At 58.1% G+C, this 27,864-nt stretch overlaps 3 protein-coding genes across 17 annotated transcripts; 2 read left to right on the top strand and 1 right to left on the bottom strand.

Annotated features, from left to right (window-relative positions):
* Window positions 1-464: 464 nt before the first annotated feature.
* On the top strand, window positions 465-4,324 carry MYCL (MYCL proto-oncogene, bHLH transcription factor). Its single transcript, XM_031594728.2, has 2 exons — window positions 465-1,098; window positions 2,828-4,324. Exons 1-2 carry the CDS (start codon window positions 609-611, stop codon window positions 3,382-3,384), a joined length of 1,047 nt encoding a protein of 348 aa, XP_031450588.1. The 5' UTR covers window positions 465-608; the 3' UTR covers window positions 3,385-4,324.
* A 1,800-nt stretch (window positions 4,325-6,124) lies between these two features.
* TRIT1 (tRNA isopentenyltransferase 1) lies at window positions 6,125-18,991 on the top strand. Of its 5 annotated transcripts, XR_016459691.1 has the most exons (12): window positions 6,130-6,322; window positions 11,266-11,408; window positions 11,867-11,963; window positions 12,164-12,312; window positions 13,126-13,268; window positions 13,536-13,647; window positions 13,843-13,955; window positions 14,203-14,280; window positions 15,705-15,814; window positions 16,123-16,240; window positions 18,425-18,661; window positions 18,759-18,991. XR_016459691.1 is itself a non-coding variant. In XM_090123861.1 (11 exons), the coding sequence occupies exons 1-11, from the start codon at window positions 6,149-6,151 to the stop codon at window positions 18,562-18,564; spliced, it is 1,332 nt and encodes a 443-aa protein (XP_089979987.1). In that variant the 5' UTR covers window positions 6,129-6,148; the 3' UTR covers window positions 18,565-18,991. The 5 variants fall into 5 exon arrangements, 3 of the variants coding, with proteins under 3 accessions (XP_089979987.1, XP_089979988.1, XP_089979986.1); XM_090123861.1 differs by having other exon boundaries at window positions 6,129-6,322; window positions 11,311-11,408; window positions 18,425-18,991; XM_090123862.1 differs by having other exon boundaries at window positions 13,126-13,196; window positions 18,425-18,991.
* A 2,200-nt stretch (window positions 18,992-21,191) lies between these two features.
* LOC116229941 (CYFIP-related Rac1 interactor A-like) lies at window positions 21,192-27,395 on the bottom strand. 11 transcript variants are annotated; one of them, XM_090123864.1, is made up of 14 exons: window positions 26,905-27,395; window positions 25,662-25,798; window positions 25,507-25,582; window positions 25,030-25,110; window positions 23,920-23,999; window positions 23,478-23,599; window positions 23,306-23,411; window positions 23,056-23,192; window positions 22,799-22,876; window positions 22,605-22,721; window positions 22,415-22,494; window positions 22,213-22,339; window positions 21,951-22,021; window positions 21,195-21,843 (listed from the first exon to the last, which is right to left on the bottom strand). In XM_090123864.1, exons 5-14 carry the CDS (start codon window positions 23,990-23,992, stop codon window positions 21,780-21,782), a joined length of 975 nt encoding a protein of 324 aa, XP_089979990.1. In that variant the 5' UTR covers window positions 23,993-23,999; window positions 25,030-25,110; window positions 25,507-25,582; window positions 25,662-25,798; window positions 26,905-27,395; the 3' UTR covers window positions 21,195-21,779. The 11 variants fall into 11 exon arrangements, with proteins under 11 accessions (XP_031450594.1, XP_089979990.1, XP_089979995.1 ...); XM_090123869.1 differs by having other exon boundaries at window positions 25,662-25,772; XM_090123867.1 differs by lacking the exon at window positions 25,662-25,798.
* Between the last annotated feature and the right edge of the window lie 469 nt (window positions 27,396-27,864).

Raw genomic sequence — 27,864 nt, 5'->3', positions numbered from 1 at the left:
CAGAGGTCCCAGCTCCTCTTGTGGATGGGGTCCCTCAAACTGCGACGTTTCCATGTGGCTGAGGTGCACTGGGACAGAGAGAAATGGATACTCTGGGTGCTGAGGCCGATGCTCTCGGTTTCCCCATTCTCACGCTTCATGCAGGCGATTTGGTTGGGAATGTGCAAATTCGCGTTAATGGGAAGAATTTGACAATCAAATGAAGCTTTGCTCGGCCGGCACACGGCGGCAGTGGGAGCTCCTCCGGTTGCAGCGCCCCGGGGCCGCCACGGGCCGACTCCGCGCCCGCACGGGGGGAAACTGAGGCACGACCGCAGCATCCCCCGCGCTGAGCCCCCCGAGGGGGGGGGGGCGGGACAGGGCGACAGGACAGACCACGCCCCTTATGCAAATATGGAGCAGTCGATTGGAAGCGGGGCGGGCCGGCGGTCGCACATAGGCTATAAGAGAGGGGGGGAACAATGCGCCCGCGTCTCGGTTCCGAGCCGCTGCCGCCACCCGCAGCGCCGGGCGAGGTGGGTGCGGGGGGCCCGGTGGGGGCGAGGAGGAGGAGGAGGCGGCTGCCCCCGGCTCCACCGCCCCCAGGCTGTGGGCCCCCCCATGCAGCCATGGAGCGGGACGCGTACCAGCACTACTTCTATGATCACGACGCGGGGGAGGATTTTCACCGTTCCACGGCTCCTAGCGAGGACATCTGGAAGAAATTCGAGCTCGTCCCCACGCCACCTCTCTCGCCCCTCGGGGAGCGGCCGGGCTGCTCGGCGGCGGAGGAGCGGAGCTGTGCCCCGCGCTGCTGTCTGCCCGACGAATCCGAGTACCTTATCGGCACCGGGCAACTCTTCGGCAACCTGAGCGCCTTCATTCTGCGGGACTGCATGTGGAGCGGCTTCTCGGCCCGGGAACGGCTGGAGAAGGCGATGACGGAGAAACTTTCCACGGGAACTCCGCGGGCAGCGCCGCACAAACCGTCCTTCGGCCCCGATCTGGGGTTCGGCAGCTCTGTGAGCGACTGCGTGGACCCCGCCGCCGTGTTCCTGTGTCCCCTGGCCGAGAGCAAAGTGCCCCCGTCCTCGGGGTCGGAGGGCCAAAGTGATTCCGGTAAGGGCGCGTCCGGTGCGGGAGCACCGAGTGCGGAGCAGCGCCTTTGGGGCGGCCCAGCACCAACAAAGAGGACGCGACGCTGCCTCCTGGGGACGGCTCTGTCCCCGGTGGGGATGGGGTGGGGGACGCTCGTGCCTCTTTCCCAAGCTTTTCAGCGCTGCTGCCGGCTCGCAACCTCGAGCGCTGCCCTGCATCCTCGGGACAAAAGGCGGAGAATCCGGGGGGGGCCCGGGGCGAGCGGAACATCACCGACGGCATGTCGGACGCAGCGTTGCGGGGGATATGCCCACTCCTCGGACAGGGCCACGGGGCAGCTCCTGTCCGCCCCGCGCTGACCCCCGCCGGGCACAGCGCCTCCCCGGGTCGCGGATTTTCGGGGCTTCGCAGCCCCCCGTCCCACGCCAGTTCCCATTCCCGGGCTCACGGCCGCCGGGAAGTGCTGACGCGGGGCCGTGACCCCGTTAATAAATCTGCCGGCCGGTGAGTCACGGCGCGGGCCGGGCGCTTAATGCCATTAGCAGCCCGGGCGCGGTAAGCAGGTCGCGGGCGTAAGAGGCTTAACCCCGATCCGCGGGGCTGGGGAGGGCCGGGGGTCCCGGGTCGGGTCCTGCCGCGCCACGTGGGCGCGAACAAAAAGCAACAGATTGCAAACAATGAGAGTGGCCGAACGGATGGGCAGCGCCGTGGGCCAATAGGAAGCAAGCAAGGTGGTGCTGCTCTGCCAGGTGGCCAATGGGAGGCCCCCGGGGGCGGGCCTTACGGTCCGGCTTTTATTAATGGACGGCGGCGGGAGTTGTGTACGCACGTGGTTGAGACCGGCCGCGTTGTGACAGTGGTGAATGTCGCGTTCCGGCCCGGAGCTCGGCTACCGGGGGGGGCTGGCGAAGGGCCGAGCCGAGGCCGTGCCCCGAGGGCCGATAATGCTGCACTGAGCATCTCAGGGCCTGGCTTCAGAGCCAAAGAGATGGAAAAGGTGGTATTGCTCTGCTAAGGCGAGAGCAATAGCAGCACGTGCGAAGTGGGGCCACCTCACTGTCCCCAGCCTTCGCCCCGCTGAGCTTTGTGGGATCAGCTGCCGTGGCACCGGGCACACAGTGCTTTAGTGGCTTTGAATTATTTGGGTCTTGCAGTGCTGTGTCTCCCTCCCCCACTGCCCTCAGGGACTGTCACCTCTGTCCCCACAGCCTGGGCTGAATGGGGGGATGGGCGTCGGGCCGGGCTCTGAATGGGGTTTGTCACTTGTGAAAAGTAACAAGTCACTGAGTGTGGAATGAGTCGGGGGAACAAAGGGCAGCTTTGCCCCCATGTCCCTCATTTACAATTCCAATGGACCATGAAAGCGTCAGAACAGGGACAGTCTTTGGAGTCAAAGCCTCTCCCTGGTCTCCGGATTCCGCTCCTCCCCTCCCTTCCCCAGGCAGGTGGGCTTGGACATTGCCTGTTGCTGCTTTGCCCAGCACATCTGTTGCTCCTAGGGCAACAGTGAAGCCCCAGCCCGGTTTTGGGGAGCCTGGGTGCACGGCTATGGAGGGAAATCTGCCTGGTGTAGTGTTGAAAGAGCATTTCAAGTCACACAAATCCTTTGTGGAGGTCATGGGGCGGCTTTGCAGAGCATGAGCAAACTTTGGGGTACAGCAGTGGGGAGTGGCCAAGGTTGCAGGGAGACACACGGGCTGAGGGGCTCTCAGATAACGGGGATTGTTTTTTCCATGTCTGTTGTGAACAGAGGGTGAAGAGATCGATGTGGTGACGGTGGAGAAGAGACAATCGCTCAGCCTGCGGAAGCCGGTCACCATCACACTGCGTGCTGATCCCCTGGACCCCTGCATGAAGCGCTTCCACATCTCCATCCATCAGCAGCAGCACAACTACGCTGCCCGCTCACCACCAGACGCCTGTGCCCAGCCCAAATCCCTGCATCAGGACAAGGAGGAGCTGCTGAGCACTGCAGAACCACCCACTCCCTCCCATGTGCTGCCTGACCCCGGTTTGCCAAAAGCTGGCCCCGGCTCTGACAGTGAAGATGTGGCCAAGAGGAAAAACCACAACTACTTGGAGCGCAAGCGGCGCAATGACCTGCGCTCACGCTTCCTGGCGCTGCGGGACCAGGTGCCTGGGCTCGCCAGCTGCCCCAAGACACCCAAAGTGGTGATCCTGAGCAAATCCTCCGAGTACCTGCAGTCACTCATCAGTGCCGAGCGGAGGATGGCAGCCGAGAAGCGGCAGCTGCGGCTGCGGCAGATGCAGCTGCTCAGACAGATTGCTCAGCTCAAGGGGCACTAGCATGGACCTGCCTGCACCCTGGCCCCACAGCCCCACGGTTCCCTCTCGATTTGCACATTTTTGATTTTTTTGGTTGGTTGTTGAACCCTTGCTGCCAGGGATAGTGGCTGCCATGCTGCTCAACGACTTCAGCCCAGGGGTTCACTCCATCTCACCTTGCTGGTCATCCCACAGCTATTATCCACCAACGGCACTGCCAGGAGCTGCCCCACACGCCCACCCTGCAGGATGTCCCCATCAACTGCTTCAGTGGATCACGCTGTGTGGCTCATGTTTGGATGGATACCAGCAGGGATGGTGATGGAGATGTGTGACCCTGACCTGAGCGGTGCCCTGCAGGCAATCCCCTGCTCCCTTGGCTCAGTGAGGCTGTACCTCACTTTCTTACCACTTCATGCAGTAGTTCGTCTTGGACTTTTTGTTCTAGAAACTGCTGCTGTAATTGCAAGTCTTATACTGGAGGCTGTGGTTTTTATACTGTATTTTTGTACCACTTTTTGAGAAGTATTGGTAAAGAGTTTGCTTTTTTATATAAAATAACTTTTTTTTTTTTTTTTTGGAGGGAGTGGGGAGCTTCTGCTGTTGGAAGGCTCCATCCTGCTGCACTTTAGGGAGATCAGGAAGGAGCTGATTCCTGCTGGACCCTTGAGCCGAGTCCTGGCAGAGGCTGGTTCTCACCTTGCAGCTCTCCAACCCACCCGTTTGCAATAACGGGTTCTCCTTGTTTTTCCCCCCCAACCCTGCCACCACCCCTTTGCCCACAGCTGCCTGAAGCCTCCAGCAACGCTTGAGGCAGTGCAGGATTTGGGCTGGAGGAAACACCCTGAGGTGCTGGCAGGGATGGCTCTGCTGACCTGCTGAGAACCATTAGTTAACACTGTGGTTGGATTTAGCACTTTCTTCATTACCTCACACTTCATAAATAAATAAGTTGCAAAGACAGCCTGGGTTGGCTTTTTCCATGTGGGTGGCTGTGGGTTTCCATTCATTGTGGGTTTCCATTCATCACACTTCAATGCTCTGGGAAGGGGAGGTGGAGGGGCCAGCAGCCTGGCTGCTGTGTTTTGGGGTGTCTAGGGTGCTCAGGGCCCAAGCAGGAGTGAATGCACCCTGCACCAGGGCTGTGTTCTTTGTCCCAGCGATTGAAATGTGAGTGGGTACAGCTGACAAATCACCTGGATTATTTTTCTTCCTTTTAAGTGGGTTTATTGGCACAGGGGACAGAGAGTCTGTGCTGAGCTCAGAGGTGCCTTGGTGTAACCAAACACTCCATTAATAGGCTCAGGGCAGTCTGTGGCTTGCTGCCTTCCATGGGGGCTGCTAGTAACCCTATAGCTGGGTGGGCGGGAATGCAATCTGCCTGCTTCAAGGGGAACTTTGGGCAGCCATATCTGCCAAGCAGATTAAATTATACATATATATGTACTCTCCCCCTTCCCTGAACTCAGTGCTTTGAGTTTCATTTATAGTGGCAGCAGAAATCTCGCTCTGAGTGGGTGGGATGCAGAGTCCTGTTACTGCCAAGCAGTCAGAGCAGCGCTCACCCCAGGCAGCCAGCCTGCAGCAGCAGTGCTCCTGTGCACGGTCTCCCACATCCCTGCTCCCTGCAATATTTCACGCTTTCTGCACGTTGTGTTGTGCTGTGTCAAAGCGTTTCAGAGCTGTATTAGGGGCAGCTCACAGGAACCACAGCTTAAACATGGGGCAGGGTGACCTAAATCTGACACCTCGCCTGCTTGTCCCCGGCCCCACGGTTTTGTTGTGCGCAGGCCGGCCATTTCAATGAGGTTTGAGGAAAGGCGGACTTTTTCCTCTCATGCTAAAGGATGTGGGATGTTACAGACTTCACTTCTTTGGAAACGGTGCACAGCTCCCGTGGCCCAAGCTGGCCATCGGCAGTGGAGGAGCAGTGGCAGTTTTCCACGTACCTTTCTATTTTCCTGATTAAAACCCATGTCCGTAAGTCCGTACCTCCCCAAACACCCCGGTTCCTAAAGCAGACGTCTCCCCTTGCGCTGGCACGGTAAGAACCGTGAAAACAGGCTGATGGCGCTGCTAAGTGCACAACATAACCGCACAGCCTTCTGTTCTCAATTGCTCGCTCTGCATTTCAGGAGTATGGGCCGTGCCCGCTGTCATCTCGCACGTCCAACCGCAGGAGATGTTTCGCAGCCGCCCCCCACCCGCAGCACCCCGCTCCCGTTGCTGGGAAGGCTCCGTGTCGCAGGGGAGCGGCGCCGCCGGGACAACCCGCCCCTTCCCCCCCCCCCCGCCGTCACCATGGCAACAACCCCCCCTTCCCCAGCTCTTCCCTGTTGCCACGGCGATAGCCTCGGCTCCCCATCTCCCGCGTTGCCACGGTGACGAGTCTGCCTCTGCCTTTCGGAGGAGGCCGCCGCTGTTGCCACAGCAACGGGCTCCTCTCTGTTGCCACGGCAACAGCCTCGGCTCTTCTGCCCTGTTGCCACGGCAACGGCATCCTTCCCACCCCGTCCTGGCCCCCCCCCCCTCCCCCCCCGGGCGCTCTGGGGCACAATTCCGCTCCGGGGGAGCCCGGGGAAGACCAAAAGGGGCCGGCAACGGATCCGGGACCCGGAGCGCGGCCGGGATCGGCGCTGGGACGCGGGCAGGCAGCGGCCGGGAGCCCGGGACGCGACGGGGTACGGCCGGCACCGCGGCCCGGGGCGGTGCAGGGGCCCGTGGCCGCCCTCCCAGTCCTTCCGCGGGCGTCCCCGGCCCGCCTCCGCCCCGCCCGCCCGTTTCCATGGCAGCCGCCGGGCCGGGCCGGGTCATGGCGGCGGCGTTGTGCCTGGGCCGGGCCTCGCCGCCGCGGCCGCTCGTGGTGATCCTGGGCGCTACCGGCACCGGGAAGTCGGCGCTGGCCGTGCAGCTGGGGCTGCGCCTGGGCGGGGAGATCGTCAGCGCCGACTCCATGCAGGTACGGGGCGGCGTGGGACCGGGGAGCTGCGGGGGGGCCGGGGGAGGGTCGGGCAGCGCGGCGGGGCGGGGGGGGCGCGTCCTGCGCGGGAGGCGTGCGGGGCCGCGGTAGGCCGCGGTAGGCCGCTGTAGGCCGCTGTAGGCCGCGCTGCCGGGGGCCCCGGGATCGGTCCGCGGTTATCTGAGGCGGGCCTGGGACCTGCCAGAGGCTGCGGGCCGCGCCCCCAAGAGACCCCCAGCCCGTTCAGCGTGTTGGTTACGCTCCCTAAAGCGGTGTTTTCCCCAGCACCGCTGGCTTTGCCGTTCGTGCTGCGCTCAGTCGCGCCCGCCTTCCGTTTCCTGCGCAGGGCTGCTGACGCTGGGCTCAGTGGCTCTCCTGCAGGGCTGAATTTGCAAGCACCCTGTCCTTCATTTGAAACAAGCGGTCAGAAAGCTTTAATTGTACATGAAGTGTTTTCCTTAAACTCATGGGACAGAGTCTGGGGTTTAAATGCGAGGAATCCCAAAGAGACCTTCGTGCAGGGCCTGCACTGCCCCATGCTGTCCCACGTTGTGGCCTTCATTCCTGGACCTGTGTCTGTGCACCCGGGTGTCCCTGGGCTCTTGGTGCTCCCAGTGGTCCCCAGATACCCCCTGGAGCTCCCACACTGTGGTGGGACAGTGCTGCTGGCTTTCTTGGGATGTCTGTCTGCACCAGGCAGCTTTTAGCTGGTGGCTGTGAGGCTTCTAAGGCATGCTGTGCTGCTGCAGCATCTTTGTCAAGTATCTCTCAACCATGCTAACCATCCTGATCCAAAAAAGCTCTAGAGTTGTTATTTGTGTCCATTTGTGCACCATGAAATGCTGTTTTTTTTGCAGGCCTTGTAGTGAGCACCAGCGCAGCATACGTTGGGTTTTGGTCCTGGAACTGTTGTTGACTGGTGTGATCCTGGAATGTGAGGTTGTTGCCGCACGCAGAGCTCCGCACAGGTTCTGGAGCTGACTGGTGTGCTGCTCAGTCTTGTTTTGTGCTGGTGGATGCTTTGAAGCGTGCATTTTGTGCTCTGGTTGTTTCAGATCCCACTGTGAGAATGCAGTCACTTGGAGGATTCTGGCTGCAGGCACCCAATGGCATCTGAGCTCGAGTGGCTCTTGTCCTCCTTTCCTTTTAATCTCATTCTAGCGTGACTGTGGAGCGAGAGCTGAGCAGCTCGGTTGCCGTTGCACTGTGACTGCATTCTGCGTGGCCTCGTGGGGCAGCCGCCTGCAGGCACACCACACGCAGCGCATTGCCCTTCCCCCACCTCGTTCCACTAACCCCCGTGCCCTGCTTAGGCAGCCACGGCAGCCAACTGGGTCTGCTTTCCTGCTGGCTTTGTTGCTGTGGAATAGGTTTCTGTGCTGTGTGTTCCTCTGCCACACAGCGCTGACACCAACAGACTTGTGGAAGAGTTGCGGGGCTTTAAAAACCCCATTGCTCATTCTCAGGTGACAGCTGCCTGCAGCCACGTCGCCCTGACCCTGCTGTCCATTCATGGCTGCACCCATCTGAGCACTGCAGAGGTCTGACAACGCTGGCAGTGTCTTTTGGGCAGCTGTTGGAGCTGCGGCCAAGCTCGGGGAGTGGCTGGGAGCCCAAGCCCACCTGTTCTGGTACACAGGCCTCTCTCCAGGGCGCTTTTGTTGTGGCTGTGGGTTGCTGTGATCAAGTTACAGACTTAGCTGATGCCTGCGAGGCAGCTCTGGAGCTCTGGTTAATCTGTTGGGTCTCTTTATTATTATTTTTTTTGTACTTTGTCTTGTTGTTTGTTATCCCAGACATAAGTTTCCTTCAGACGTAAGTCGTTTCTCCAGAGAAAACTGGCAGGGTAAAGCCAGGCCTGCTTTGTTCCCAGCGGAGTAGTGAGAATGCAACGATCCTGGTGCCAGTGTGCTGGAGGCCTCTCCCATCCTCCCAGGTCCCATTGTCCCTTCTGGGTGTCATACCTCTGAGCAGTTGAGGAAGTCCTCCTCTGGAGGCTGTTGTGGCACACTGAGTACATTTGTCAGTTAGTGTGTCTAGTCAGGACATCTCATAAGAGCTTTGGCCAAAGCTTTGCTGACAGCTTTCTTGTGGCAGAGTGTACAGAAGGGGAGTGAATTTTTCTTCCCTTTCACCCTGGTTTTCGGTTCTTCCCTCCATCTCCTCCCTGCTGGAGATCTCCTGTACTCTGTGAGCCCTTCCCAGCTAAGGATGGTCCACTGTGCATGGGGTCCTGGGCTGCACAGCCGCCACAACTGTGCCCAGGATGCTGCCTTGCCCCCTCCATGGTGGATGAGGGGCAGGGGGTTCAGGGCAGCTTTGTGCCTCCTGCTTCAGTTTTCCTGTCCAGAGTTGGTGCCAAGTGTCTGGCTAAGCGCTTTGAGTCCTGGGACTGACTTGCTGGCTCTCAGCAAGAGGTGGGAGGCTGTGGCCAGTGCTAAGCACCTTTAGTCCTCAGCCTGTGTGCAGTGTCTCAGAGGCCTGCTGCTCCAGGCTGCTGCTAATCTGTTTTGGGGCCTTAGAAAGCAACAAAGGCTTATCTGAGCTGCCTGCTGAAAATAGAAATGAGTGTCGGGAGGACGTCTCGGGTACATGGTCGTGCCGACAGCCAGCTGGTGGAAACCTTCTCTGTGCTGGCTGTGTGTGTGTAAAGGCTGTCTTTGTTCCCTCCCAGCCCACACACTGACACCACATTCCTCCTCTTGTTTCCAGATATTCAGGAAGGAGCTCAGTGTTTAATCTCCAACAGAACCTTGGGGGGGATTCAGTGTGAAGTGTAAGCCCTGGCCCTGTCTGCGTGGGTGCTGGAAGCCCTTTTAGGGCTGTGTGTTGGCTGGGACATTGGCAGACATGTAGGAGCTGCGGGGGTGCAGGGCCCTTGTCGGGGCTGGAAGGCACTGAGCCAAAGCAGCAGGGCAGGTGATCAGTAGGCTGCAGCCCACCACCGGTCACATTGGCACGGAGCTGCCCTGCAGGCTGCTCCTCCTGTCTGCTGATCTCCTGCAGCCAGAAGGTAGAAAGGAAGAGTGTTTGGTTGCCCTGTCTCTCCCCCTGCTTCCTGCCCCCAGGCCAGCCTTTCTTGAGGGGCAGAGCCTGGCACTTGCCTTCAAAGCAGCCAGAAGGGTTAGGCAAGACAGGAAAGGGAGAATCTGCAGGTTCAGCCACCCCAGCACACATGACTGCTGAGTGCAGGATTGGGCTTCCCTGCTCCAGTAACCTCAGCTCGTCCCTGGCTGCTGCACTGTGCCTCCTGCGCACGGGTCACCTCTGTGTCACCTTGTCCTTCTGTCTGGGACCTGCGTGGTGGCAGGAGGAGGTCGTGCTGCAGCTGGAGGCTTGGCTGTTTTTCAGGGGGATTAAGGGGACATTTTTTTTCTGGAAGCCTGGCCTCTGGCTGAGGTGGTTTTTGGTAGACAGAGGAGGAAATGACTGCTTCCATGTCCAGTCCCTTCTCCCAAGATGGAATTTATCCCAGGCCAGGAGACCACTCTGAGCAGAGAGATGCTGAGCTGCATGTACCTTCCCTGAACCCTCAGCACAGCTCAGAGCCCTGGCTTCTGCCTGGCACAGGGTGTGCACAGTCCTTGGCATGGCACAGAGCTGCACACTCAGGACAGAAGGGCTTTATGTGCCCACTGCCCCACATGCCTGCTGGCAGCTGCCCTTAGCAGACCAGCTGTGGGTCTCCACTCTGCTCCGTTTGCAGTTCTGCAGGGCAGCTGTTGGCTGTGCCCAGGGCAGGGGGTTTGGGCTGCAGCACTGCAGGGATCACAGGTTACTTTGGCTCTTTACCAAGAATGCTCCCAAAGGGTTGGTTTGGGTGGCTTTCCTTTCTGCACTGCTTTCAACTGCTTAGCTGAGGTCAGCATCTCCCAAGAGTGTTCTCCCAGGCTGAATATCCCAACCTCGAAATGAAACACATGCCTGGAAGCAGCAAGATGCTGCTCTTGGCTCTCACCAGCAGATCCTGGTGGGCAGTGCAGCCCAGCAGTGTGCAGTCACTGCTCCATGCCAGCTCCACTCCTTCCATTTCAGAGCTCTCAGCAGGCTTGTTTATTTGTTTCTTGCCAGATTTGTTTTGTTCAGCTGTTTCCTGATGTAGGTCACTGCTGCCTAGCATGTGAGGAGGCCAGGAGCAGGGAAAGAGAGGGGAATAACATCTTTGACAGTGACTCAATGTCAGCCAGTCTGCAGCCCCACACTAGGCAGTGCTGAAGCTGCTGAGGGGTCCTGGTGGCTCTGCAAGGAGGATGTGGTGCTCCTTCTCCCAGGGGCACTGACCTGAACTGGTGATTTTCTCCTCTGTTTGGCTGGCTCTGTTTGGCCTGAGAGGAGCAGGAAGCAGATGGCAAGTCAGGCTTTGAAGGTGTGCATGAGCTGCAATCATCACTATGTTCAGGAAGCTCCATGACATTGCATGCTGCATACAGAGAGATAGGTGTGCTGTAGGAAGCAGTGATCCTTGTCCCCAAACAAGATTTTTGTGCTGTGCTGGAGGATGGTGCTTGGCAAGAGGCACACCTGAGTGTGTAGCTGCAGCTTGGAGATGATCATGCTCATTTTAAAGTGCTGAACTTCAGAGCTGGGCTGTGCCAGTTACACTGACCGTGCTCTGATTGCTCCATCAGCCTTTTCATCAGTAACTGCAGGGTCAGAACAGGAAAGCAATTGCAAGCAGTTGGACTCATGGTTCATCTCCTCTGTGGGCAGGAGCAAATGCGAACAGAAGCAATTTGGCCCTTGCAGGAGCAGATGCTGGTGGGGTTCCTACTGCCTTGCCTGCGCAGAACACGTGCTGCTGCCTGCATTTCTTGGTAGACCTACCCAGTCTAAAGGGGTCAACAAGGGCAGAGAATTGTTGTGCCTGGAGAGAGGAGCAGGGATTGGTGGGGCTCCATAGGGTGTGCATGCTGAGGTGGGCAACATGCTCTTCTCTTCCTCAGGTGTACAAGGGCTTGGACATCATCACAAACAAGGTTTCTCCCCAGGAGCAGCGCCTGTGCAGACACCACATGATCAGCTTTGTGGATCCTCTTGTCTCCAACTACACGGTGGTGGATTTCAGAGACAAAGCTGTGGCTCTGATATCCTTTTGTGCTGCAGCCTGCCTGGCCAAGCAGATAGGGACTTCCCTCCTCCACAGATAGGCTTGCAAGAGAGATCAGTGTTCACGTCAGCCCTGTGTTCCACACATAGCAACTAACTCCTGTTTTCAGGGGATACTGCTGGCAAGAGAGACTTGGATCTACTTTTACCCTGCTAACAGTGAGGGCAGCCCCTCCTCAGGGCTGGCAGGGCAGGACCCCTGCTGCACAGCAACAATGCTGAGCTAGGTGTTGCTCTTTCCGAGTATCTCTGAATCTCAGAAGTTGCTGGCACAGGTTAAAAAAAAAAAAAAAAAAAAAGGGGCTGGAAGAGAACAGAGAGCTGTAACACTGCTCTGCAGCCTCGTGGGCTGTGTGGTGCTGGAAGGGGGGGGGGATCTCCTTGTGGCCCTTTCTCCCTGCCATGTGTCTCTGCTTATGCTCCTTGACTGTAGCACATTGAAGATATTTTTGCTCGAGACAAGATCCCGATTGTTGTGGGAGGAACCAACTACTACATCGAGTCTTTGCTCTGGAAGGTCCTTGTCAACACCAAGGTATTGTGGTGGGGCTTCAAATCTGTCTGGGGAGCAGTGAGCCCTCTCTTCAGGGCAGGCTTCACATAGCTTGGCATGGTATTTCCGTGCTAGAGTAGGGCAAGGAAAAACAAAGGCCTCCTGGGGCTTTAGGTCATCTCACTCATGCTGGCCTGCATGCAGGTGACTGTTTTGGCTCAGGGCTGCCTTGTACCTCATAGGAAAAGTCCAGCCTGGTGTCTGGGACAGTCACTGACAGAAAAGTGGAGCTGGAGCAGCTGGATGCTGTTGATCTCCATTGCCGCCTGAGACAGGTAGACCCAGAGATGGCAGCCAAGCTGCACCCCAACGACAAGCGCAAAGTGGCCAGGTGAGCTTGATGTGCTCAGCCCATCACCCTGTCCCAGAGAAATTGTGTGCCTGGGAGCATGGCAAGATGGGCTCTCCCATCTCAAATGGGTACTATGAGCCTTCTAGGAATGTTGGAGCACCGGTGCTGGGTAACTCTGTGGAATCTGGGCCCCTGAGACCCATGACTGTGCAGCCCTGCTGGCTTATGTGTGATGGGGCTGCTCCCAGTACTGTACCCAGTAGCAGGGTTTATCTAGAGCTATTTAAAGAGCAAGCTGCTGTGCTGGCTGAGTAACATACCTGAGCTCTGTGGGAACAGCACGGCAGCAAGACCAGGCCTGCTGCTTCGTCAGGCCCATCCCAGCCTTGCCCTGCCCTGGGGGGAGCAGACACCGCCCACCCCATTCACACGGTGCAGGGGGACAAGGGAAGGACACACTGTGCAGCTTCCTCTGGCTCCCTGGTGGTGATGCTTCAGTCTCCTCCAGCTTTGACAGTGCTGGCCCCTTACTTGCATCCCTGCTTGGCTGGAAAGGGCAGGGCTGGAGCCAGAAGCCTGTCCCCTGCAGCGCTTGTGCTGGTGCCAGGCAGGAGTGGGTGGCTGTGTTCTGGGCTCCTGGGGTGCCACCACTGTACTCTGCACTGCGCCTCTAGGACTTGGGAGTGGTTGGGATGCTGGGCACAGAGGGAGCTGAAGCCTGCCCTTCCCCTACATGAGAAGGTTGGATCGCAGTGAGTGTCTGCGGTTCCCTTTGGAGCCCCCAGGGCTGCTGGGGAAATGGAAAAGCTCATCCTTACCCGGCCTCTGAGCTCTGTCTGTCTTTGCTTACAGGAGCCTCCAAGTGTTTGAAGAGACGGGGATCCCCCACAGTGAAATCTTGCAGCAGCAGCAGGAGGAGGAAGGTGGGGGACCTTTAGGGGGGCCCCTAAAATACCCACACTCTTGTATCTTGTGGCTTCATGCAGACCAGGCAGGTAAGAGTGGGCTTTGCACAGCTCCTGACTGACTGCACAATGTGATGAGGGGTGAAGGCTGACTCCCTGTTCCTGCCCCAGCCTCTTCACTGGAGAAGGCAGCAATTCCTTTGGCATCAGCAGGCATGACAGAGGACTCGTTCTCCTTGCCTGCTGGGCTCTGCCTTCTTCATATGGATCAGGAGGCTGGGAGTGCAGAAGGTCCAGCTGTGGGTCTCCAAGTGCATAACTTGAGCAGCTGAGCATGTCCTGCCCTCCTCCCCCCAGCTCTGGACCGACGGCTGGAGCAGCGGGTGGATGATATGCTGGCTGCAGGGCTGCTGGAAGAGCTGCGGGACTTCCACCAACGCTACAATCAAGAAAAAGTGACCGAAAACCGGTGGGTGAGAAGCCAGCTCCCTCACTGAAGGCACTGCTGTGTGTTCCTGTGTGTCTGATGCCACAGTCTTGTGTCACCTGGGGTCCTTCCCTACAGGTTGAGACACAGAAGCCTCAACTGTCACTGGGAAGGTTGGGATCACCCACTGTTCTGAAAGAGATGGCCCTGACTCTTGGCTATTGTCTTACTCTCCAGGCAGGATTATCAGCACGGCATCTTCCAGTCCATTGGTTTCAAGGAGTTTCATGAGTACCTTGTCAGTGAGGGGAATTGCTCACCCGAGACCAGTGCCCTGCTACTGCAAAAAGGTGGGAGGAGCACCCTGTGTACCATACGTCCCTCAGCCCCATGCAGCTCCAGGTGACACAGCTTGGTCTGAACCAAGCTCAGACCTGGGACAGGTCTTGCTGGAGTTGAGTTGCACCTTTCTCCATGCAGTTTTCACTTCAGCTAGACCTGAAGGTGGCTTTGTCCGAGCACTCTGAGGGTCCTCTGCTTTGAGCTCAGTTTGTAGAGTTGTGCTGACACAGTATTTTTACAACCTCTGTTTTAAAGGGATCCAGGCCCTGAAACAGGTGAGCAAGAGATATGCTCGGAGGCAGAACAAATGGGTCCGAAACCGCTTCCTGAAACGTAAGTCCTCTGTTCCTGTGCTGCCTCACTATCCCTGTTCTCGTATCTCTTCTCACCCTGCTGTGATGCTGCCTGTGTTCATTTTGCCCCCAGCTGTCTATCCAGACACTCAGAGAGATAGCTCCTTCTCACTGCTTCTCCTGTACACACTGGTTGCCCGTCAAGGAAAGATCTTCCTCTCCCAGGAACAATGCAACCAAGTGCTTGGCTCCGTGCCCAGCCAGCCATGGATGAAAGCGGGCTGCAGTGTCCCTGCAGCCCCAAGGATCTTGAGGAGATGCCCAGAAGGCACTTGCACATGTCTCCTGTATGGGGCAAAAAGCCCAGCTGACAGATGCCCCCTGGATTAGGAACCAGAGCCCATTGGCTGTACCAGGCCCTGCTTGCTGTGGCGGGGAGCCAGCAGGACTTCCCCATCTCAGCCCAGCCTTGGAGCAGGGCCAGCAGCAGCAGCTGGGAGCCGGGCACTTGTTGAAAGGTGCTTGGTAGGGGCAAAACAGCAACAACAACAACAACAGAAAAAAAAGGCAGAAGGAAACTCGAGTCAAAAGATAGGCTTTGAACAGAGTGCAAGAGCTTTCATGGAGCCATGTGTTTGGTGGATGTGGCTCACCTTTCTGGTGGCAGGTGTGCTTCAGATCAGCCCTATCAAGAACTTGTTTGTGGTTTTAGCAATAAAAAGCAGCACCTGCTGGAGCCTGGCACGCGGCAGCCTTTGGTGGCTTTGTCCGAGCAGGGCTGTGTGCCCGATGGCTGCTGGCAGTTGGCTCCCTCCACCAAAGGGAGCGAGTGTTCTCTGGTTGTGGTTGTCCTGCCTGACTGGGCTGCAGCCAGTGCCCCTCACCCTCATACTGAGTCTGCGGGGTGGATTTGTAACTGTCTTGTCAGGTGGAGGCACTGACAAACCAGCTCCTGTCACAGCCCACTTTTGTGAGCTGAGAACTGCTGCAGCCACTCAAGCAATGACAGCTCTGAGCAGCACAGCTGAACAAGAGCCTGCACCAGAAGATTCATCACCCAGGCTCTGTGTGTGCATCTCCTTGTAAGCACAGCTTTGTATGATGGCTTTATGGATCCATCTAACTCTTCATTCTCTGTGGCCTCCTGTGGACCATGGTAGCAATGAAGTATTTGCTTACTATGCTCTGACTTTGTAATGTTGTCCTAAAGGCGGGCAATCATGAAGTTGCTTGCCCTGAGTCTGAGGTGTTACTGCTGTTTGCCTGCAAGCTGAGGTCTCAGGTAATTTTGGCTCCAGAAAGGCTGGTGCTATTTGCTCCCGAGTGCTGAAGGACAGGTTGATGAAAGAGCAGATTCTCTTGAGGTATTGTGCAAACCCACAGAGCCTGCATGCTGACTGCTTGGGGTGCTGGGCACCAGGCTGGGGGATGCTGGCAGTCACCTGCTCCTCTGTGTCCTTGTAGGTCCTGGCCCCAACGTGCCCCCAGTGTATGGCTTGGAGGTGTCTGATCTCCTGCGGTGGGAAGAAGATGTGTTGAAGCCTGCTCTAGAGATTGTGGAGAGCTTCATCCAGGTATGGAATAACCAGCACTAAGGTGTAAGCTGTGCCCGAGAAGCCTGTTTCTCAGTTACTGCAGACCCCATAACTTGGGGCTGTCTGTGTCCATATCAGCCGTGCATGTTTTTATTTCAGTGGCAGTGTTGAAACTGAGAATTTGTCCTAATGCTCAGTACTCCACTGGTCTTGCATAGTAAGAGTGCATCTTCTGTCCTACTGTCATTAGTATCTAAGTACAGAAAATTCATAGCCCTACCAAAGTGAACACAGCCATGGCAGATTTTCTGGATGGAAACTCATTTGAGGCATCATGTATTCGACAGGGACGCAAGCCACCCGTGGAGCCTGTAAAGATGGAGTGTGATGTGAACGAGAACAAACGGAGCCATCGTGTGTGCGAGCTCTGCAACAGAGTCATCATCGGGGACAGGGAGTGGGCAGGTAGGGTCCTGGCAGGGGGCTCGGACACCGCAAGCGCGGCTGTGCGCAGGGAACAGCATGAGGCAGCCTCCTTGGCTGGCTCTGCTTGGCCAGATGACCCTCGGCACAGGATCTTGGGCTTTCAGGGATTGTTTACAGCCCATGCATGAAAGCAGCCATTTGCAAGCCCTGAGGGGGGTGCAGGAGCTGTGCCACAGGAGCCATCTGTTGGGCTGCCCCCCTGGCACCTGGTGAGCACTCTGCTGCACTGCCATCACACCAGGCGCTGGGCTCTGTGTGAGATGCCTGTGTTCAGCCTGAGCTTGTCCTTTTGAGCACTTCAGTTGGTCTAAAAACAGCAGATTCAGTTTTTCTGAAATGCTGTGTGAGAAGAAAGCTTCTTAATATCTGTAATTGCTTGGTTTTGCTATAATTTTTCTTATTTGTATGTTTTTGTTTTTTTTTTTAAAGTGTTCCTAGCTGCAGTGATGATAGTAAAGGATTTTCTGTTTTCAATGGACTTACTTTAAAAGAGTTCTGTTGGAATCAGATTAACTCTGTGAATTTATCAGTGCTGTGAGGCTCATGCTGAGAACCAGAAACAAAAAGTAGTTGAGAAACTCTGCAGAAATGGAACTGATAAACCTCTATGTGTTGCCCAAATGCAGAATATGCAGAGATAATGCAAAGATAAATCATGCCTAGATCATTGATTATCAGACTTGAATGAGCCATTCATTACTGCTGATCTGGGGAACTGCTGAAAACAAAGGTGGAAGTTGGCTCGCTGTAGGGAGGTCATTACCATGAGACCAGTTTGTAAGTATAATTGTCACTGCAGCAAGTCTCAGCTGTTCTAGCTTGGAGGTAATTTGAAGAAGCTTCAGAGCCAGAGAACTCTGAAAATTAGCAGAATCTGTGCTGTCCTTCTGGGTGCAGCAAGTTGTAAAGGTGTATGACAGAGTGGGAGCTCCTCAAGATAATCGCAGACACAACAGTTGCAACAGCTTGTCCTCTGGGCATGTTGTCCCAGATTCAGATGGATAAGAGCACCATTTCAAACCAAGACCAGCTATGTGTTCTCTGCACCCTGCTGAATGTGGCTCCAATCCCAGATGGCAGGAGAAGGATTGCCCCAAACTTGGTGTTACTTTAACTGCAAAATGTAAAAGTTCGAAAGGAAGTGAAGGCAGTAGTGGGGGCTGAGTCAGTCTGCAATCTGCTCTACTGCTTTAAGTTACAGATAGTTCTGCAAACTGCTTCCAAGTACCCCACTGGATCTGGAAGATTTTTAAATTCTAACTTTACAGTGTGTGGCACAACCCCAGACACCTACTGAAATCAGTGCTTCCTGAGCTGCTCTGAGCTTTGGTGTTGCTTACAACAAATTGTAAGAGGTGTGACTTTGTTTCAAGCTGGGGGTGACCCTACAGTGTTAAAGCAGCAGTTTTGCATGTAATTTTATCCTTTGACAGAAGAGGAAGACTGGAAAACACCTCAGGGCCTCGATTCAGCAAGAACATACCATTGTTTAATTAAGGCCCTACTTGAAAAGTTTGCTGCTTTAATTGCTGCTCTGATCTCTTGGAAACAGCGAAACCACCTTGCTGCTGTTACATTGGTCATAGGACTTAGCACCTTCTATGTAGATAATACCACTGACATAGGAGGTTTTGCTGTCCTTGACAGTGTGATTTTAAACAGAAGTGCAGCTCTTGCTGCCCTGGTTTGTCAGTACAGTTTGCTTCCTTGAGATCACACCTCTGTTCCTAAAGGGCTTTCATAGCTGCAAGCCTTGCCCTGGAGTTACGCAAAAGCATAATTGCGCTCTGGGCTCCATCCCTATCTGCTCTGTGATGTACCCAGTGCTGTGGTGCGGGCACATCTAGGCTTACAAATGATCCTGGCCTCATTCCATGAACTGAGGAGCACTGCACCTCATGCATGTTCTGCAGTGTTTGGTAACACTTGCCTTTCTTCTTCCTGCAGGTTGAAGCTCAGTTAGAGCAAACTTGTGGGGCATTGAATCCTGACAGCTGGGGGCTTTCTGCATACAAACCCGGGACTTTTCCCTTTCCCACTTTCTTCTCCTCAGGGGAAGGCTTGAAGGCTGCGCCCTGTTTGTTTGATGCAGAGCAAAATCAGGCTAAGTGCTCCCTTCCCCAGGTTCCCCAGAGTTAAATGCTTGTTTGCCTCTTCCTCCAGCTCACACGCGATCCAAAGCCCACCTACACCACCTGAAGAAGAGAAAGAAGCTGGAGGCTGCTGGACATGCTGCAGAGATGGTGAGGGACAGCAGGAGTGCAGAGACCTCGGGCAAGGACAGCAGCATGCCTTTTTCATAGGTTTGTGAACGTGCTTCCATCTGGACGGCAAGGAAAGGCTGAGTCCTGGGTGGCCTTAACCCAAAGGAGCTGAGTCATTTTTTGGGGAATGAGGCAGGTGTGTGAGTGACAGCCAGAAGGCTGTGGGCTGTGTCAGAGCTGCTTTATGTGGCCTCATCTTGCTGTGTTCCATGTTTCTCCTGCCCTGCCTGCAGAGGGCTGGCTCTGGGCCAAGGCTGCTGGGGCGTCCTGTGCCCAGCATTCACTCCTGCCGCAGACAGCAGTATCCCTGGAAAGGTGGAGCTTCTCCTTTGGCATGCAAATGTGTTGTTCTCAGAGACAGAATTACTGTGCTCCTCCAGCTTGGCCAGCAGTGCAGCTCAGAACCTGAGTGAGCTCTCGCTGCCTTTTTGTGGAGAGGATATTTTTTTGAATTTATATGGAAATAAAGGTACAAGATTACTGTGGATTCCCCTGCCTATTAAAAAAGTTGAGCTTGCTTGCTCTCTGTTTCCATCTGGCCCAGGTTCCTTGCTCCAGGCACAGGGCGGGATGTCCAGCCTGGCTCCTTCTTCCCATCACCTTTTCTGCAGCTTCACAGGGAGCTGAGCAGATGTTCTCAGTGTGGTGTAGGCCGCGTGCACACAGCAGGTGCAGAAAGAGCTGGCACCTGTTAAACGGGAACTTGGAAATGATCTCATCAAGTTTGCAGCAGATAAGTCTGTCCTAGTTTAAGCTGAATTCCCGGGGGTTTACACTGTGGTTTGGCAGTGGGACTTGCTCCTGCATTTGAATCTGAGTTGCTGAGCAGCAAATTCCTGGTGCTGTGTGTCTGTGGGGCAGTCGCTGTCTCACCTTTGTTCCTCATGGATGTGAGCGCTGTCTTCCCACTTGTGGCTCTGGTGAAAGCCATGAGGCCTTTTCCAGCACAGTTGGGATTTTCCTGTGTTTCCTGGATTCCTGGATCACGGATTCTCCTGGGAAGCTTTTGAGATGGTGGAGCACAGTTTTTTCCTTCAACTGATCATGGATCACTGTGTGTCAGGAGACGTCTCCTGGGGCGCAGCCTCTGAGCGGAAGGGCTGTGTGGGCAGATCTGCCCCTGGGGCTCTGCAGTGTGCTCTGCTGGGGATTAGATTAAACCTCAGGCCTGTGTTCATCAGCACTGAACTATTTCTGTAATGCTGCACGGAACAGCTGCTTTGGGCTGTTGGGTAGAGGTGTGCAGGAAGCTTGCGCTGAAGTCAGTGTCTGGGGAAGAGCTGGGGTGCCCTTTCCTGTGCCAGCATTGTGCTGAGCTGGGCACCAGCATTGGGATGCTGTGCAGCACCAGCTGAAGCCCTGCTCTAGCCCAGACTTGTTTGCCATCTGCTGACTGCAGTGCATGCGGGTGTGGGCTCAGCCCTGCTCAGGGCACACTGCACAGGGGTCTGCCAAGGGATGTGTTGTGTGGATAGATGAGGTAAGGCTGGGTGTAAAGCCCCACTCACTGCTGCCCCACAGTGTGATGCATCACGTCACCATGGAGCAGCTCTGTGAGTGTGGGGTGGGATTGTCTGCTCTGCCTGATGAGTACGCTCAGATGACCACGTTGTTAGAAGTGGATTTAATATCCTTAATCGGTTTAATATTAACTTTGTTATCCCAGCAGATAAATGTTATTCCCCCACCACAATAGCTCCTAACCTGCCTGCTCTGTTCAGAGCCTGCTTGTGCGGATGGGCCCTCCCTGCCCTGTGCTGCCCGCTGTCCTGTGGGGCAGCAGCTCCCCTATGGCTCAGGAGAAAGGGAATCTGTCAGCATTGCTAACTCGTGCTATGCTGGGAAAAGGAAGGTGGAAGCGTGCTCTGATCCTTCCAACAGCGAGACGCAGGTGAGCGTTGTTGCTCTGAGAGGTGGGGGCTGTCGAGGTGTTCACAGGCTCCCATGCAGGGCCGGAGGCGGTATCTCTGCGGCGATTTGCTGTTCAAGGAGGAAGCCAGCGTCCGTTTGAGCTCTGCTGTTGAGGACTGAGCGCGGGGCGGTGCTGTGCTGTGCGTGGCTGGCAGCAGGCGGAGGCAGCGCAGTGCTGGTGGCTGAGCGCCCAGCCCGGCCCCGTCCTGCCCAAGTTGCTGAGCGATGCCCGCATCTCCCCGATCCCGGTGGGTGCTGTGCTCCTGGTTCCGGGCAGCTGCCGGGGCCGAGCGGGCTGGGGCTGGGGCTGGGGCGTGGTGCTTCACTCCATCTGCCCTCCGCTAATCCCCAGACAAACGCTCTTCCATCTGTGCAGCCGGAGCCGCCGAGCCCATCACACCAGCCACTTAATCTAAATGGCTTTGGCCAAAGATAAGGTCATTAATTACACTGGGATTAGAAAACAGGGCGGGCCGGGCTCTGCATCCGTCGTCGTCCTCTCCCGTGGCCCCGCTCAGCGGTGCGGCTGCAGTCTGAGCTGCAGCACCTCCTGGGCGCCGTGCGGGGCTCCCAGCGGAGCGAGGCTCCGGGCTCACACCGGCTGCGGCAGCACGAGGTGCGCGATCAGCGGCCCGGGCTCCGTTCCGCGTCGCGCCGTGCCTGGCTCGGCCCCGGCGCCGTCGGGCCGCTGTGTGGCGGTGTCACAGAGCCATCTGCCGGCGGCGGCCTCCCGGGCTGCGGCGGGGGGGGGTGGGGGACTGCGGCGGTCGATCGGACCCGCGAGTCCGGGGTGGGCGCGGGGTTGGACGCACCGCACACGGCCCCGCTCCGTCCGTGCACAGATTAAATGTCATTTTATTTCATAACCCTTCCCTCCCCTGCCTCTCCCCCCCCCCAAAAAAAAAAAAAAAAAAAAAAAAGGTACAGAAGAAGAGGTGAGCGGCGATTTAATCACATGTATTAAAAATCCACGGGGTGGAGCAGAGCCGATTCCTGCAGTCAGCACAGCGATGCTCCTTCCTCTTCCTCTCCCCTGCACGTGTGGGGCCGGGGGCACTGCCTGTGCCACCCCCGTACCCCCAGCCCCATCCTGCTCAGCCCCGTGTCCCCGCAGTGCCACCTGCACCCCACGTCCCCGGGCACTGCTCTCAGGGCGGTGGGAGCGCATCCAGGTGTTGTTCTGGGAGGGGCAGGGTGGACAGGAGCATGGCAGGGTGGCTTTTTGGGGCCGTTTTGATTTATTTCTGGGTAATTTCTGTTGTCCCTTTTCCCTCTGTACAAAATGAGTGGTATGGGCATGGTGTGGGTGACACAGTGATGTGCACTGGGATGCGGAGCTGTGCTCACTGCAGCAGCGCCCGGATCTGTTTGGATGTGGTGTCATCATTCAGGTGCCGGGTGGTGTACCTGGAAAGTGGGGACCGTCACCATGCAGCCCTGGAGGGCTGTTGAGAGCAGTGCTGATCCCATCCTGGAGCAGATGGGTCCCCCTGCTCCCCCCTCTTCTTGCTCACCTCAGTGCATTCAGGAGCCCCTCGGTGCTGGTGGACGGTTGGTCCTTGAGGACTTTGATGCACCCCTTCATCTGCATAGGAAACAGAAGAGGTGGTGAGTGCCCAAATGGACTAAAGATTTCCCCCCCTCCTACCACCCAGGGATCAAATTCCCCTCTGGCTCAGCTCACACAGAGGTGTCCCCATGGGATGTGCCCTATAGGCATCATTGTTGCTTTAGGACACACAGTGTGGCTGTGACCCCCTCCCCAGGACCACTCACATCAATCTTGGAGGTCTTGGCAAAGGCCCCCACGGGGTGGACATGGTCATAGAGGATGATGACCCCAACCATCACCCGCATGCAGAACAGCAGTGTCTCGGTGTTGGTGAAACGGCTGCGGTACTCCCTGCAAAGAGAGGGTCTGAGCTGGGAAGGAAGCAGAAGCACCCCAAACCCCACTGCCCGCAGGGTGGATACTCACGGGGTCTCCAGCATCACCCTGCAGACGCAGGCCATGGTGCTCAGGCAGTCGGTCGTGTCCTCAATTGGGAGCGTCTTGTTCTGAAAGCAAAGGGATCCCAGGGGTTGCTCCCCACAGGGTCCCCCATCCCAGCCCTACCTGGAGCTAGAGGGACTTCTTCAGCCCCTCCAGGTCCCCCAGCCCCACTCACCTCTGAGACAAATTTGGTGGTGGCATTGCTGAGTGTTTTGAGCATAGGGGTGGCCTCAGCGTAGAAGAGGGACATCCTGTTGGCCATCTCATTGTTCACCTCACTCTCCGCATCCAGCTGTGGGGTGGGGAGGGCATGGGGTTGGTGGCAGCACCGCTGTTCCTCAGGGAGGTGGTCCTGGGGGCCCCTCTCACCTGGAGGTTGTTGATGCGGTTTCGGCTGATGGTCCGTCTGTAGTAGCTGAAGTCATTCTGGATGGCGGGGTTGGTCATCTAGGGGGAGTACAGCATTAGGGGATGGGATTAGGGCTGCTCAGTGTGCCCAGGGTGAACCCCACAACTGGGAGGGCAATGCTCCATTGCCCAGCTTCAGCACCATGCAAAAAATCAGCATTGGGGCTGATGTGGGGCCGGGCATGGGGACTGTGGGACCTGCAGCCCATGGGGGGCACCTTGAGCTCATCAAAGCTGAGGGTGAAGTGCAGAATCTCAGCAAACTGCTTGGCCAAGGCCTGCTCCCGCTCCAAGTGCTGCGTAGGGGGATACGGCGGGCAGGTGAGGGCCTCCAGAAGGCTGCGCAGAGCATTCTCTGTAGACAGAGCGTTGCTGTCACCACCTCAGTGCCCGATGGAGAAAATGAGGCATGGGGCAGCGCAGTGGGGTTACAATGGCAGTGCAATGAGGGTATAGGGGAGGGCTCACCGAGTCGCAGAGAGAACTCATAGAAGCGCTTCAGCTTGGCAACAAGGGGGCACACGGCACTCCATGCCCTCTCCTGCAGCTGCAGGTCCCCAGGGTTCTGGATGGCCTGTGGGGAGAGTAGCGGGGTGACCCCGAGCTATGGGGAGAACAGCGGGGCAGGGGCTGCACCCACCTCTCGAATCTCCTGCCCGGCACCCGTGTAGGACTGCAGCTCAGCCAGCACGCCCTGCGACTCCTCCAGCACGGCATTCACCTGGTTCCACACCGCAGTCTCAGCCTCTGTTGGCTGCGCATCTGCAGGGCAGCGCCCCGGGGAGAGAAACCCGGAGGGCTCTGAGTGGCATGGAGGCGGCCGTGGCCGGTGATGTTCCCGTCCCGCTGCCCCAGAGCAGCCCCAGCCCCACGCTGACCCCAAGGGGCTGACCCTGAGGGGTGGAGTGGGAGCAACCAGCCATGGGGCTGCCCCCTCCCCGGGGAGATCCCTGGGGCGGCAATGGGGTGGGCGTCTGGGATGGGGGCGGTGCGATGGACGGCGGGCATGGGAACTCAAATGGTGTGGATGTGGAACTCATAAGGTAAGAAACAAAAAAAGGAAAATAAAAATCCCATCTCACTTTCAAAGTCAAGGAAAAAATTAGGGCCTTGTTCAAGTTCGTTATAAGTCAACACTTTAAGAAGGTTCCCCATGTGAAACCTGCAAGAGAAGAAACAAGAGGAAAAAAGCATGACGGCGAGGTGGGATTGGGGAAGAGGTGCTGCGGGCAGCGGGGCAGAGCCCGTCCTCCCGGCCCTCTTCCCCCCGAGGATGGAGATGGGCGCTGTGATGAATGATGGAGCGGAAGGAGCAGAGCGGAGCAAGGAGAGCCGCTGGGCTCCAGTGAGGAGGGCGATGCGGTGAGTGAGTCCCAGAATGGGGGTCCTGGGGAGCAGCTGCAGCCCCATGCAGAGGGATGGAGAGGGCTGTGTGCACCCAAAGGGCCCTCCTGCTCGGGTGGTTGTGCGGTCCCAGCCCTGGCCCCGCTGCCTATTTTGGGATGTTTGGTGCTGGGGGTGATGCAGAGAGCTGCGTGCAGCCTCTTCCCACTGTGGCTGGGGCCGGGCCCCGCGGTTGCTGCTGCACTATATTTACATCCCTCGCTCTTGTTCTGCACTGTGCTCTGGGAGGAAGGAGGGGGGAGGCAGGAAGGGGCTGGAGGCTGCACCAGACTGAGCCTCCCACCACAGCCACATCTCCCATCGCATCCCTGTACACAGCCTGGAGTACCCCTCAGCTGCATCCACAGGCATGGTACCAGGAACCTGCGGGCATCAGGGTGCTTGAGCTCAACCCATGTGGCACAGGTCCTCCCACCTCGCTCCCAGCATCCCCAGCCTTTAGGCTGTCCAGCCATGGTGATAGTGAGGATGTGCTGCATGGCCTCCAAGAGCTGTTGACTAATAGCAACGGGCACGTGCCTTGTGCCAGGTCCTGCTGCTGGCACATGTCCCATGTCCACCTCACTTGGCTGGGATGTGTCCCCATGCAGGACCCTTGGGGCAAGTGTGGGACATCTCCTCGGGTTTAGCCTCGCTCCCCAGCCCCCTGCAGCCTTTGTAGGGTGCATCCAGGACAGCCTCAAGGACACGATGCTGCTTGAGGACTCTGCGCCTGTCCCATCTTCTGGGGAGCAGCCACCACAGCAGCCCTAGACCCCTCCCCACTTCACCCTGCTCATGGGACTTACTTTCAAAATCCAGGAAAAAATGAGGACAGTTTTCTAAATCTTTGCCCAATACCTTTATCAGGTTGCCCATGGCCAGCAGACCTGAGCGAGAGAAACAGCACAGAGTGGAACAGCACCGCGCTGCCACCGCGCACCCTGAGCCCCCCATCACCCCCCACCATGGCAGCACCTACCTTCACCCCTCTGCCCCCGGCCCCGCTGCCCTCCCAGCTGTGAGCACAAGGCTGTGAGTGGATGTGAGGCTGCTCTCTGTGTTTTCAGTTTCTCAAGGCGGGGAGAGAAGCGCTGCGCTTCCTGTGGGTGCTGCTCACTGCCCCAGAACAGCCCTCAGGACAAGGTGTCCTCCCTACGCAATCCGCTATGGGCAGCCCTAAAGGGCAGGGCTGGGTGGGGAGGATCCCACACTGGGATTTCTGCCCCACAGACTCAATTTAGGGGCCCATCACCCACACCATGGCTGCAGCCCTGGTTCCTTACCTCAGTGTGCAGTGCAGCTAAGATGAGAGCAGGTGCTGTGCCACACGCCCTGATCACTGCATGGGCTGGGGGGGACCTGTGGGGGAGTGTGGGATCAGGGCCCCTGGGCAGCTCATGGCCCTTCGGGGCAGATCCACACACCCTCCAGCCTTCACCTTATTTGCCTCTGCTTGCTCTCACTGCCAGCAGCCAGTGCTTTGGAAGCCATCCAGCGCTTCCTTGAGATGCAGTCGATGCGCTCCACACCGGTGTTGGCCAAGCATCCCCTGTGCACCACGTCCCCCGTGGAGACCTCCCGGGTGAGGACACGGGGGCATGTAGTGCTGAACCATCCCCACATCCACGACAACCACCCCAAAGGAGCCCAGGGGTGGCTGTCCCCATGTTGCTGCCTGTCTTTGCTCTTTGCTGCCTGCACCCCATTGTGGGGCACACAGGGTTACCTAGTCCGCCCCATGGATGTCAGGGAATTTTTGGGGTGCTGTGCCCTGCAGGGTGGTGCTGGGGGCAGTCAGCCTGCAGGGAGACCTCACCTGCTCTATTTGCATAAATTATGGTATCACATCCTCACGGCGCAGAGCTTGTCCTTGAAGGGCAGAGCACAGCTCTCAGAGCTGGGATTTGGGGTGCTGGACACACAGGGAGGGGTATGGATGGGTCCCTGTTGTGACATGGGTGCGAGGCCTGGCCCTGGTGTGGGGCTCAGTGCTGGGGGGGGGACAGGGATGGCTGCAGCCACTCTGCCTTGTGCTGGGGAATGGAGATGTGTGGCAGCGCCAGGCTGGGCCCCTCCGTGTCCCTATGGTCCCCTGTGGGGTCTGAGGTTCAGTGTTCCATTTGCACCATTCCTACTCCCCCCATATTTGCCCATGATGTGAGGTGGGAGAAATGGTGGGCAGCACATTCCACTGTGGAGGGGCTCTCAGGAGGGAGATTTGCTCCCTGCCTCCCCTCTGCCCGTCACTATGCAGGGACCAGGCACTCCCCCCACAAAGGACAGTCTGTGCACTGAGGGCTGTGTGCAGCCGATGCGGCGCTGGGGACGGCAGGGTCCCCCCCCCCCCAGCCACGCCCGCGGTGTCCCCAGGATTATTTCCAATGCACCGCACCATCTCCACGAGCATCCCTCCCAGCAGGGGCACCGCGGCACCAGGGCTGGATCCTGCCCCTGGGCGACCCCCGGCGCTGCACCCCTCCCCCCCTTTCGGAGCCGAACCGCCCAGCAGTGCCCCCACCCTCCCCCCCGGCCCCGCTGCGGACGCGGCCGATTTACCGCATGGCTCTGGGGTGCGAAGCCGCAGAGCCCCCCCCGGGCTGCAGCATCCCGGGGGCTGCACCCTCCCGCCACCGTCACCACCTCCCGGGTCGCCCCCCGCCCCGACCCGGCCCCGTTCTCACCGTGGCGGCGCGGGCGGGCGGCGGCGGCAGCGCCCGGTGCGTGCGGTCGCTCCCACAACGCAGGTGCGGGGTGAAGAGCCGCCCGCCGCTGCGTGCGAGCCCTGCGCCGGCTGCCGACTGCACCACAAAGCCCCCCATGGCCCCCGGCCCCCCCACGCCACCGGGGACGGTGACGTCTCAAGTGCGAGGGAGCCGGGGACGCTTAACCCGCTGCGTGCCGGCTGGCAGCATCCGCGGCCCGCGGTCTCTGCGCGCTGTAGGACGCGGGGACGCCTCGCACCCCGGAGATCGGGTGCTGCGGGCCCGGGGCGATGGTCCTCCACATTCCTGTCCTTATCTCAGGGCGTCCCGGGGGCCTGGAGGGTGGGGAGGGTGCAGCGAGAGGGACCCACTCGATGCCACTGTCACCCCATCCCTGCAGCCGCCGCGGGTGGAGGGCTCCGAGCACCGGAAAACGGAGCGTTCCGTGGGGTGACACCCTATGGCGGCTCCGCCGTGGGCACGGCCCCGCCTGCATCGCTGGGGGAAGCTGCTGCCCTCTGCATTCCGCGGAGGTGTGGGACGGGGAGGGGTCGGGAGCAGCGGGGAGGGGGCACTGCGCCGTCCTTGGCCGTGTCCCCCGACGTGCCCCCTCCCCGCTGTTCCCCGACGCTCTGTGCAGCCTCGGGTGGGGATTCCGCCCCGCACACGGGCACGGCGCGACGCAGGGACGGTGCATTCGGCCCAGGGGGGTCCGAGGGGATCCGGTCCTCCCGTCCCCGGAGTGATGCATCCCTGAAGCCACACTGTGTATACGCAGCTGCAAATATTTGTGTCTGCATATAAACCGTTCCTCTGCCCCCGTCGGCGGGGGTGAGATTCGCGCAGGGACTTCGGGTAGCCCCGCGGCTCCGGGCTCAGCTCTGGTGGCTGCAGGCACTGCCACGCTGCCCAGACCGCGCCGCGGGGGGGCGGGTTGGG

Source organism: Phasianus colchicus, chromosome 24, assembly GCF_987193195.1.
Source record: "Phasianus colchicus chromosome 24, bPhaCol1.hap1.1, whole genome shotgun sequence".
In the NCBI taxonomy this organism is placed as follows: domain Eukaryota; kingdom Metazoa; phylum Chordata; class Aves; order Galliformes; family Phasianidae; genus Phasianus; species Phasianus colchicus.
The sequence above is the reverse complement of the archived record's forward strand: the minus strand, read 5'-3'. Positions and strand labels throughout refer to the sequence as shown.

What these genes read in the sequence shown, in the direction of transcription:
- MYCL (XM_031594728.2), top strand. Translation starts at nt 609, where the DNA reads ATGGAGCGGGACGCGTACCAGCACTACTTCTATGATCACGACGCGGGG. An exon ending in GGAGGGCCAAAGTGATTCCG is followed by an intron (nt 1,099 to 2,827) that starts GTAAGGGCGCGT and finishes TGTTGTGAACAG; the next exon opens with AGGGTGAAGAGATCGATGTG.
- TRIT1 (XM_090123860.1), top strand. Translation starts at nt 6,149, where the DNA reads ATGGCAGCCGCCGGGCCGGGCCGGGTCATGGCGGCGGCGTTGTGCCTG. An exon ending in GACAAGCGCAAAGTGGCCAG is followed by an intron (nt 12,313 to 13,125) that starts GTGAGCTTGATG and finishes CTTTGCTTACAG; the next exon opens with GAGCCTCCAAGTGTTTGAAG. An exon ending in GAAAAAGTGACCGAAAACCG is followed by an intron (nt 13,648 to 13,842) that starts GTGGGTGAGAAG and finishes CTTACTCTCCAG; the next exon opens with GCAGGATTATCAGCACGGCA.
- LOC116229941 (XM_031594734.2), bottom strand. Translation starts at nt 24,247, where the DNA reads ATGGGGCTGCAGCTGCTCCCCAGGACCCCCATTCTGGGACTCACTCAC. An exon ending in CCGGGCAGGAGATTCGAGAG is followed by an intron (nt 23,412 to 23,477) that starts GTGGGTGCAGCC and finishes CTCTCCCCACAG; the next exon opens with GCCATCCAGAACCCTGGGGA. An exon ending in TCAGCTTTGATGAGCTCAAG is followed by an intron (nt 22,877 to 23,055) that starts GTGCCCCCCATG and finishes TACTCCCCCTAG; the next exon opens with ATGACCAACCCCGCCATCCA.